Raw genomic sequence first — 10,991 nt, 5'->3', positions numbered from 1 at the left:
CCTGGTGAAAGAACCAGCTGGGGAGACTGAGTGGTTGGTGACTGCTCCTGGGAGCAACCTAAGAACACCCCAAAACACCCTGCAGGGACCAAGTGTCGCTGTGGGGGGGACCCAGCTGCTCCGTCCCGAGGGCTGAGGGCACCTCAGCCTTGGTCTGTCAGGGGAACCCCCACAGCTGGGTGCTCATCTGGAGGCCACCACACTGATTGTTTCCCCCCACCTGCCAGGTCAGTGGAGTGTTGCTGGAATGAAGCCAAGGCCAGCTGGGGTTTATTGCATCCATCTCCACAGCAGGAGAGTCCAAAGGATTTTTATTTCTCCCTTCCATTTGCATTTCTTTTTTCCTGTAACTTTTACAGTATTAAAATGATTAACAAACAAACAAACCAAAAAAAAGCATAAAACTGGAAACAAAACCAAGGATTGAGAGAGTGTCTCCCCCCCCCCAGCACTCCTCCCCCCCAGCAGCAGCAGGGGCTGAGCTCGGTGTGGTGGCGCCAAGGCTGGGTCCTGGTCGTGGGACATATTCTGCTCTCCAAAGGGAATCAGCTGCCTTTCCCAGGGAGCAGGAAGGCACTCAAGGCATGGGCTGCTTGGAAGCCTGGCTGGTGGGAATCCTCAAGACAAGGTCCTGGTTCTTCACTGGCTAAGCACTCTCAGATGTCCATGTCAAACTGCTCTTCCTCACCTGTGGAGAGGGAGAGAAGCAGGAGTGAGCCCCTCAAGCATCCCACATCCAATACCAAAGGTTTTAAGTAAGGAACAACCATCCTGTGCTTCATAAAGGGGTTGGTCTCTTCTCTCTAGCAAGCAGCACCAGAACAAGAGGACACAGTCTCAAGCTGTGCCAGGGGAAGTTTAGGCTGGAGGTGAGGAGAAAGTTCTTCCCAGACAGAGTCATTCACCATTGGGATGTGCTGCCCAGGGAGGTGGTGGAGTCCCCATCCCTGGAGGTGTTCCAGAGGGGATTGGATGTGGCACTCGGTGCCATGGTCTGGTCATGAGGTCTGTGGTGAGAGGCTGGACTCGATGATGAACGAGGTCTCTTCCAGCCTTGGTGATACTGTGAAATGTGCCAATTCAGTCCTAACAGCTGGGAAGGAACTACTGACCAGGGCTGGTGGTGATAGGAAGAGAGGGAATGGATTGAAGCTGGGAGAGGGGAGATTGAGACTGCAGATTAGGCAGAAATTCTTTGCAGTGAGGGTGGGGAGACCCTGGCACAGGTTGCCCAGGGAGGCTGTGGCTGCCCCCTCCCTGGAGGTGTTCAGGACCAGGCTGGATGAGGCCTTGAGCAACCTGGGCTGGGGGGAGGTGTCCCTGCCCATGGCAGGGCCTTGCAACTGGATGAGCTTTGGGTCTCTTCCAGCTCAACCCATGCTGTGATTCAGGCACCAAGCTTGATATGAAAACCATCTCCCACAGCAGAGTGTGAGCTCTGTCTGCAAGAGAGGATCTGACAGCCAGGCAGCAGCAGAGGAGATGCCCTGCCAATTATTTCTGCCTCTGGATCTCCTTGTAAAAAGAAGGTAAGGAATGAAGCTGCTGCTGCTCCCCAGCGACACAGAAACCCATTTCACAACTCCATTATCCCTACAGCTGCTGCCACAGCTCACACAGCCTGGAGGGATGCCAGGCTGAGCAGCCAGGAGCTATTCCTGGAAGAGAATTCTTCTCTGGAAGAGCCACAGCCCAGCTGGCATCCAGCAGGCAGCCTGGGCCTCGGTGTGCCAGGGACTCCAGAGCCACCAAAGGTCACAACAGCCTCTAAAAGCCATTAGGCAATGCTGACCCTGCAAAGATTTTGCTTCCAGTGAGCATGGAAGGCAACAACAACAACAAAGCCTCCTGTGGTTCAGACCTGGTTTTGCAGAGAGAAGCTAAAGAACCTCAGGGGGCAGCTCCAGGTTGTTCCAAGCTGTGGTCTCAGAGAACTTCAAAACCCTGTTCCAGAGCAGCTCTTGCTCCTGAGGCCTCAGCAGTGCCTTTAGCTGAGTGCTGAGGTGCAGAAATCTGCCAGTGGGGACTAACTGAGAGCCCTCCTGGGGACTAACCTCTCCCTTGCTCCTCCACACACACTCACAAGCTTCTGCCAAGCCCGTCCAGGCAGCTGGGGATGGAGGAAGAGCAAGGTGTGCAGAGCAGGTGCTGTACCCCAGCCACCCAACCCCCTTCTGCCCCAGCAAGCTCAGTGGCAGGAGGAGGCAGAAGGAATTCACAGCTCGGGATGATACCAAACCCCTCTGAGCTGTCACCTGAGCTCCTTGGGAGATGCAAAGCAGCTGCAGGAGGGCCCAAGGCATGGAGAGGCAGCAGCAGCTGCAGCCAGCACAGCACCACTGCCCCCGGCATGGCACCGCTCCCCTGGCACCGCTGCCCCCGGTGCCACACTGCTGCCCCCAACACCACACCGCTGCCCCCAACGCTGCACCGCTCCCCTGGCACCGCTGCCCCCGGTGCCACACTGCTGCCCCCAACACCACACCGCTGCCCCCAACGCTGCACCGCTGCCCCCCGCACCGCTGCCCCCAACACGGCACCCCGCAACACCACACTGCACCGCTGCCCTGGCACCACTGCCCCCAGCGCTGCACCGCTGTCCCCAACGCCACTGCCCCCGACACCGCACCGCTGCCCTGGCACCGCTGCCCCCGGCACGGCACCACTGCCCCCTGCGCCACACCGCTGGCCTCGGCACCGCTGCCCCCCAACACGGCACCCCCGTAACACCACACCACTGCCCCCGACACCGCACCACTGCCCCCGACATGGCACCACTGCCCTGGCACCGCTGCCCCCCACACAGCACTGCTCCCCTGGCACCGCTGCCCCCGATGCGGCACTGCTCCCCTGGCACCACTGCCCCCGACACTGCACCGCTGCCCCTGACGCGGCACTGCTCCCCTGGCACCGCTGCCCCCGACGCGGCACTGCTCCCCTGGCACCGCTGCCCCTGACACCGCACTGCTGCCCCCAACACGGCACTGCTCCCCTGGCACCGCTGCCCCCGACGCAGCACTGCTCCCCTGGCACCGCTGCCCCCGACGCGGCACTGCTCCCCTGGCACCGCTGCCCCCCGACGCGGCACTGCTCCCCTGGCACCGCTGCCCCTGACACCACACTGCTGCCCCCCAACACGGCACTGCTCCCCTGGCACCGCTGCCCCCGACGCGGCACTGCTCCCCTGGCACCGCTGCCCCCGACGCGGCACTGCTCCCCTGGCACCGCTGCCCCCCACCACCACACCGCTGCCCCCGATGCCGCACCGCTGGTCCAGCAGGCCCTCGCTGAGTGCTGAACTGAAGAGACTCAGTGACTGCACCAGAGCAGACTGGGCTGACAGAAGGCACATTGCTGGGGCCCAAGCCAGGAGCCCAGGCTGTGAGAAGCCAACTGCCCAAAGCAGGCTGAGCCTGGGGAGAGCAGGCCGGGCCTGGGGCTCTCTAGTCTGGAGAAGAGCAGCCTGAGGGAGGATCTGATCAATGCTGATCAATACCTCGAGGGTGGGTGCCAGGAGGATGGGGCCAGGCTGTTGCCAGTGGTGCCCAGTGACAGGACACAGGGTAACAGGCAGAGAGTGGAGCCTCAGAAGTTACCTGAAGATGAGGAGGAGCTTCTTTAAGGTTGCTGGAGCCCTGGGGCAGGCTGCCCAGGGGGGCTGTGGAGTCTCCCGCTCCGGAGAGCTTCCAAACCTGCCTGGATGTGTTCCTGTGTGACCTTCTCCAGGTGACCCTGCCTTGGCAGGGGGGTTGGACTTGATCTCCAGGGATCCCTTGCACTCTGTGTCACCCAGGAACAGGTAGCACACTCTGGCTTTGTTATCAGAGCCCTGAGCAGAGCTCCCGGGGACCTCCTGCCTCCAGCCCAGGACCCGGCAGTGCCCTTCCCGTGGCTTTGAGCAGGCACTCACCTGTGCTCCCTTTCTCCTCACAGCTCTGGATGTGATTGTTCTCCACCTTCAGCTCCTCCCCGCTGGGGCTGGTGACTCCTGGGATGCGGGGCAGGTCGGAGGGAGGGGTCCTGGCCACGGGGGAGTTGCGGCACTCCATCAGGAACTTGCGGTCGTAGATGATCCTGGTGCCTGGGGGCAGACAGCAGCGGCCTCAGGGCTGCCCTCCCCCCACAGCTGCATCTGCACACCAGCACCAGCAGGCCTGTTTGCAGCCACCAACCCCCTGGGTGCCGAGGGGTGGGGCCTCAGGGACCCAAGTGACAGCTGGTGCTGCACAGAGGCAACACAAGTACCACCCCCCCAAACCCCAGCCTGCTGCCCCCCAGGAAGGGCAATAGGTGCAGCCCCTCCTCTGGAGGTCAGGACACACAAAGCAAACAGTAAGTTGAATTTAATTCCCACTGACAGCAGATTGAGACTGGAGAGGAGGAAGAAATTCTTGAGTGAGGCTGGGGAGAGCCTGGCACAGGCTGCCCAGGGAGGCTGGGGCTGCCCCCTGCCTGGAGGTGTCCAAGGCCCAGGCTGGATGAGGCCTTGAGCAGCCTGGGCTGGGGGGAGGTGTCCCTGCCCATGGCAGGGGGCTGGCACTGGCTGAGCTTTGAGGTCTTTTCCAACCCCAAGCATTCTGTGACTCTGCTCTGTGGAGAGGCTTTCCCCAGCTGGCAGAGGCTGGGCACTGCGGGCAGGCACCAGCACAGCCACGTGCAGGGGGCACTGCCACCTTCCCCAAGCCTTGCCTCCAGAGAGCCCTCCAAGCCTGCAGCTTTTAATGGTTAACCAGAGCACAGCCCTCCCAGCCTGCCCTGTGTGCCATGAGGCAGCTCCAGACACCGCAGCAGGGCTGGAGCTGAGCTCTGGGTTCCGAGGCACACCGCAGGGCTGCCTGCCTGCTCCTGCCGAAGGGACTGCCCTGGGCAAAGCTCCAACCCACACACACAGAAGAGCTCTCTCCCAGCTGCCCACAGCCTGGTGGAAAACCATTTTGCCTTTGCCCAAGAGGAGGCTCTGGATCAGGTCCTTACTGCTGCAGCAAGAGGAGAAGGGAACCTCTCCCCCTGCACTCCCTGGACTGAGCAGGACACCAGTGCAGGCCAGGAGCTGCTGCTGCCATCCCCCCTGGCTCATGGGTTGGCAGCAGGGCTGTGGGCTCCCCTCCCTGGGTGTCCTGGTTCAAGAACACTCTGCTAATGAGTTCCCAAAGCACTGGAACCTTCCTCACTGCAGGAGTCTGAGCTGCTCCACCAGCCCCAAGGGGAGCTCCGAGCCCAGGCAGAGCTTTGCTCCAGCAGCTCCCTGCTCTGTGGCTTCTGTGCTGGGTTCCTGGGAGGGTCCCAGAGGTGAGGATGGAGGGAGGGATGGATGAGGCTTCCCAGAACTGCACCTCATGTCCCAAGGATCAGGGCAAGAGCTTCCACACCCTGCTCACGTTCCTGACAGTTCACATGCCCAGAGCTTAGGAAAGCAAACACCCTGCAGCAGCAGCAGCCAGCCTGCCCCAGCTGCCAGCAGGCACAGCCCCAGGCCATACATGGGCTCATTCCCCAAGCTCCCAGCAGCTCTCCTGTCCCAAAGAGGGGTCAGGATGTGTTCAGTAGGGAACTCTACACCCCAGAGGAGCTGCTCTGCTCCCCACAAGCCCTGGTTACACCTTCCACACCCAAGTGCCTCACTGTGCTGCTTGGGGAAGCCTGGATGAGAATCTGGTTCACTTGGAGTCTGGGGTTGAAGTGCTCCCAGCCCAACATCTCCTTCCTTTCCTGCTGCTCTGGCCCTGGCAGAGGGTGGGCACCATGGGCTGCACTGCTCCAGGCCCAGCCCACCCACACTGCCTGAGCCACAGTGCTGGTGGCAGCTCCCCTGCACTGCTCAGGGCAGCTCGTGGTGGACTCCCCAGGTACCGCTGCAGGTGGGCACTGCTCAGAGCTGTCTGCAGGTGCCCCCTGCAAGCTGGTGAGGAGCCAGGGCAGGCACAAAGGGAACACTGAGCACACAGCTGTAAGGTCAGGGAATCTGAGGGCTGTTTATGTTGGAAGAGACCTCTCAGATCAAGTCCAGTCCTTACCCAGCACTGCCAGGGCACCACCAAACCGTGGCCCTCAGCACCACATCCCCACAGCTCTGAAACCCCTCCAGGGCTGGGGACTCCACCACTGCCCTGGGCAGCCTGGGCCGGGCCTGGACAACCCTCAGGAGAAGAAATTGTTCCTCATGTCCAACCTGAACCTCCCCTGGTGCAACTTGAAGCCATTTCCTTCCACCTTGCCACTGTTCCTTGGGAGAAGGACACATCACCTCCTGCCTGCTCCTCTCTGCTCCTTCATGCTGGGGTTTTGTTCATGCCTGCTGTAAGACAAAGCCACTGCCCGTGCTGGCAGAGGACAGGGGACAACTTCCCTTCCAGAAGGGATGACAGAGCCCCCAAGTAGCTGGAAAAGGGAAATGAAGGCCTTTCCTCTGATTGCTGGCACCAGCCCAGGGCCCAGAAAGCTCAGGAAGACTCTGCTGGCTCCACTCAGACCCACCCTGCTACCAGGATCAGAGGGAGGACACTTTGGAGCATCCCCTCTCTGCCACTGCTGGGATCCAGCCTACTTTTGAGGGAGTCACTGCAACACTTCAAGAGTCCAAAGCAGCCTCCCCCAAGAGCTTCACCTCGGTGCTGTGCAGGGCAAGGAAAGCTCAGGGTCTGACCAGGAGCAGCAAAGCCTGAGCAGAGGGCAGGTGGGGAGGGAGCTGCTGCCCAAAGCCTGAGCAGAGGGCAGGTGGGGAGGGAGCTGCTGCCCAAAGCCTGAGCAGAGGGCAGGTGGGGAGGAAGCTGCTGCCCAAAGCCTGAGCAGAGGGAAGGTGGGGAGGAAGCTGCTGCCCAAAGCCTGAGCAGAGGGCAGGTGGGGAGGAAGCTGCTGCCCAAAGCCTGAGCAGAGGGCAGGTGGGGAGGAAGCTGCTGCCCAAAGCCTGAGCAGAGGGCAGGTGGGGAGGAAGCTGCTGCCCAAAGCCTGAGCAGAGGGCAGGTGGGGAGGAAGCTGCTGCTCTACACCTGGCTGCTGACTCCAAAGCCAAGGCTCTCCTGCTCCAGCCCCAGCCCTGGCTGTCAGATGCCTGAGCTCAGCACATCATGGAGCTGCCACCTTCTCAAAAGCCTTCAGTGACTCAAGGTTGCTCTGAAGGTTTCTGGCACTGAGTCCTTTGCCCCCAGTGCTGCCAAAGGGCTGAGTGCAGAGGTCACAGCCCTCAGCTCTCCCCCTGCAGCACTCAGAGGCTTCACACACTGACAGCAGTGCAGGAGGTACATCACAGCCACTACTCCCAGCATTCCAGGTCCATCCCTAAGCCATATCCCACAAAACTCTGTGGATGTGAGGGTTAACAGAGGTCAGCTGAAGGCAGCAGAGCCTAGGAAGCAGAGGCTCTCAAAGCCCAAACTGCTCTGGTCCCAGTGACACTGCAGTGCAGGACTCTGAGGGGCCTGGTGTGAAATGTGTGGATCTCAGGAGAGCTCCTCCAGGGTGTGCAGGAGAAGGAATTCTTTGCAACAGCAACCACAAAGCAGACCAATAACCCAAGGCTGAGCCCTGCCACGTCCTCCAGCAGCTTCCCACCAGCCCTCCCTGTCAGCCCCCGAGCTGAACCCAGCCCTGGCAGCACAGAGCTGTCCTCAAACAGGCTTGGGACAGACCAAAGCCCCAAGGTCAGGAGAGCAGCAGGGGCCCTGCCAGGTGCACACACCCCAACAACAAACACACTCTGCCTTTCCCCTCCAGGCCCTGGACACTGATTAACTCTCCAAAGGGATGAGAATCCTGGCAGGCTCATTATGCTGCTAATTGCTGGCTTCTCAGAGCAGATGAATGTAGCTGAGAAAGTCGTTTCCATTCTCTTATCTTCCCCCAGCCTGATTACTGAAGTGCTGTTTAAGTGCTGCAGTCATTTGCTGCTTTCAGAGAAGCCAGAACATATGGCAGAAAGAACACAACAACTTCAGTTCCCCAAGCAGCTTTGTTGTGCTTCTGCCCAACCACACACACACACAAAACCCCAACCAAGTGAGTCAGCAGCACAGACTTCTCCCTTCCCTCTGCATTTTAACCCTGTGGAGGAAAGAGAGCAGCAGGTTCAAGGGGACAAAACCTTCCCCCCTTCAGTTCCTCCAAGCAGAGTTTTGTCCTTCCTGCTGCTCAGGCTGATCCTTCATGCAGCAGCATGGGGGGGCAGGGAGGGAGGGGGAAGCCTTCATGGTGTGGCCAACCCTCTGAAAGCAGTGAGCAGCAGGAGCACAGGCAGCTGCCCTGGCTGGGCATAGAAGCACAGAACTGTTAGGGTTGGCAGGGACCTCAAAGCTCATCTAGTTCCAACCCCCCTGCCACGGGCACCCTGAGCCGCTGCTCGCTGTTATCACAGCCAGACCAGCAGCCACCCCTCCCCACAGCCAAACTACTCCAGATAAACAGGTGCTGGAGTGAGCAATGTGGACACAAAACCCTTCAGATGGATGAGGCCTGCAGAGAACTTTGCAGGTCGGGTGGCTGCTGGAGCAGGTGGGGAGAGAAGGCACAAGGGGTAGGCAAGATAAACGCCGGGCTCGCAGGCTGGGCACTCGCAGCCTGCCTTTGCTGCCCCCACCCCGAGCAGGCAGCGAGCACAGCCAGCGAGCACAACCAGGCTGCTCTTCGTATTTGAGGAGCAAATCCCTCCAGAATGTTGCTCTTGGCAGTCACACACAGCAGGGCAGCAAACACAGAGGGGCCCGAGCCCACAGACGGCAGGGCAGCAGGGTGCTGCGGCAGCTCAGAGCGAGGTGGGACAAAGAGGAAAGGCCCCAGGTCTGCCGAACCCAAGAGGGGACAGCAAATATTACAGGCTGCAATTAATAAGTAACTCAAATCTCAGGAGGGCTTTGCTCCACACCAGGCTGCCCAGAGCGCAGGCAGCAGCTTTGTCTTCCAGCCCAGGCACCCAGGCAGGTGCTGCTTTGCTGCCCCAACTCCACCCCCCGCAGGAAGGGGAAGACCCCCAGCTCCCTCCTTGTCCCTCAGAACGCAGCAGTGGCCAAACCCCTAAGGAGAAGTCCGGCCCTGCAAAGCCAGGCTGAGGGGAGACCCACCCCGACCAACACATGGAGCTGGCAGGCCACCCGGGTACGCAGTCAGCCCTGGAGGGGGAGCAGCCATGCAGCTGCCGCCCAGACGTGGGGCTCACCCCGTGCACCCCCAGCCAAGGGGAGCGCCCCTCCCTCAGCAAAACCCCAGGCAAAGTGGGAGCCACCCTCACTTACATCTCTAAGTAAGAGCCTCACAAGCCCCCGGGCAAAGCAAGGGCTCCCCTTCAACCCTCCCTGCACACCCTCAGACAGAAGAGGGGCTCCCCCCTTTCCTTAAGCCCCCCTGCTCAAAGCGTGACCCCCCCCGCTCCCAGACCAGGAGCCACCCCCCCGCGCTGCCCAGCCAGCACAGAAGCCTCCCCCGCAGCCCTGCGCCCTGCCCAGCCCCCGAACGAGAGCCCGTCCGGTTCCCACCGCAAAAGCGAGGCCGCTCCCCTCCTCCGAGGGGCTCCCACATCCCCCCGCCACTCCACAATGAGAGGCCCGGTCCCAGCCCGCCGCTCACCGCCCGGAGTGGTCCCGAAGACGGTGCCCCCCGGCGTGGTGCTGTAGTCACCGGGCGGCAGCGGAGCACCGTCGGGCAGGGCGAGACACTTGCCGGGACCCGGGATGTCGCGATTGGGGGTCTGGCCCTGGCAGCAGCGGCCCGACATGGCGCCGGGACCGGGACGCTCTATTACTGCTACTGCTACTCCCGCTGCCGCCGCGGCTGCCGCTGCCGCCCTGCCCGCCCTGCAGCCGCTTCCGGCCCAGGCTCCGCCCCTTCCGCTGCGGGGCGCGACGGGAACCAGCGGGGGCGGGACCGAGGGCGGGGGTCAGCCGTTGGGGGCGGGGTTTAGCCGTCAGGGGGCGGGGTTTGGAGAGAAGGCGGGGCGGGCCCGGCAGCCTCGGGGGGGGGGTCCGGCAGCCTCGGGGGGGGGGGGCCGGCAGCCTCGGGGGGGGGCCGGCAGCCTCGGGGGGGGGGGCCGGCAGCCTCGGGGTGGGGGGCGGCAGCCTCGGGGAGGGGGTCGGCGCCGCTGTCCTGGACTGCCTGCTGTCCCCTGTCCCCCCTTCGCCGTGCACCGAGAGCCATGCAGACACCCCACAGGCTGCACGCTGTCCCCCTGCCTCCCCGCTACCGGGGTCTCGGCCACCCTTGCCTTACCTAGGGGTGTGTCCTCCTCCCCCCCAGCTTAGTGATCCCCGCTTGCCGCTATGAGAGGTCCCGGGTGGTCCCTGTGTGAATCCTGCGGGGACAGATGTCTGCCTGCCTGGGTGGGCGATCCCCATCCCAAATGGCTCGGTCACCTCCGGGGGCGTCTGGAGCAAACGCGGGAGGTGGCAGGGTGTGGGGGGTGTCCAACAGCTCAGGCACAGGTGTCCACCCCCCCCCCGCCCCCCCTATGTGTCTGGTACCCCCGACATGTGTCCGGTACACCCCACGCTGTGCCCCCCCCAGGGGTGTTGGGGGGCACCCCGAGCAGAACTGCTGCACTTGGGCTGCCCAGGCTTCGTGGAAAAAAAATCAAGTGGTTTCTTTTGTTTTAAAACTTTAATAACTAAAACATTTGAAGAGCAGAGGAAATGCGGTGGGAGGGCAGCAGGGTGGGCTGGACCCACTCTGCGGGAGCCCAAGATGGGCAGACGGAAGAGATGGGGTGCCCAGGGGTGAAACCCAGGGACAAACCTCTCAGATCATCCCCTGCCCACAAGTGTGATGAGTTTTGGCAGCTCAGCCCTGGCTGCTGGCTGCAGAGAGAGGGGACACCTGGGCTTGTCTGAAGGGTGGCACTGCCAGGTAGGGGCAGACCCCCCAGCAATGCCAATCTCGCACCAGCCGAGGGTCTCACCCTGCCTTGCCAGCTGCTGTACCGCGGAGAAATGCCTTCAGCTCTTCCTTGCTTCCCCAGCAGTGACCAGGGCTCTGCCGACGCGTGCAGGGATCCTGGGCCGATGCTGACATCT

General features: G+C 62.0%; 1 protein-coding gene across 1 annotated transcript; it reads right to left on the bottom strand.

Moving 5' to 3' along the window:
* Positions 1 to 269: 269 nt before the first annotated feature.
* On the bottom strand, positions 270 to 9,804 carry LOC137440378 (eukaryotic translation initiation factor 4E-binding protein 1-like). Its single transcript, XM_068136659.1, has 3 exons — positions 9,553 to 9,804; positions 3,911 to 4,081; positions 270 to 688 (listed from the first exon to the last, which is right to left on the bottom strand). The coding sequence occupies exons 1-3, from the start codon at positions 9,698 to 9,700 to the stop codon at positions 657 to 659; spliced, it is 351 nt and encodes a 116-aa protein (XP_067992760.1). The 5' UTR covers positions 9,701 to 9,804; the 3' UTR covers positions 270 to 656.
* Between the last annotated feature and the right edge of the window lie 1,187 nt (positions 9,805 to 10,991).

The sequence above is a fragment of the Melanerpes formicivorus genome, unplaced genomic scaffold (assembly GCF_026170545.1).
Source record: "Melanerpes formicivorus ecotype bairdi unplaced genomic scaffold, bMelFor1.0.p_v2 SCAF_2890, whole genome shotgun sequence".
NCBI lineage: Eukaryota > Metazoa > Chordata > Aves > Piciformes > Picidae > Melanerpes > Melanerpes formicivorus.
This window is presented reverse-complemented; position numbering and strand designations above follow the sequence as displayed.

Coding starts and splice junctions, on each gene's coding strand:
- LOC137440378 (XM_068136659.1), bottom strand. CDS start 9,700: ATGTCGGGCCGCTGCTGCCAGGGCCAGACCCCCAATCGCGACATCCCG. Junction 4,082..9,552: donor CTTCGGGACCACTCCGGGCG/GTGAGCGGCGGG, acceptor GTCTGCCCCCAG/GCACCAGGATCATCTACGAC. Junction 689..3,910: donor TGAGGAGAAAGGGAGCACAG/GTGAGTGCCTGC, acceptor CCCTCTCCACAG/GTGAGGAAGAGCAGTTTGAC.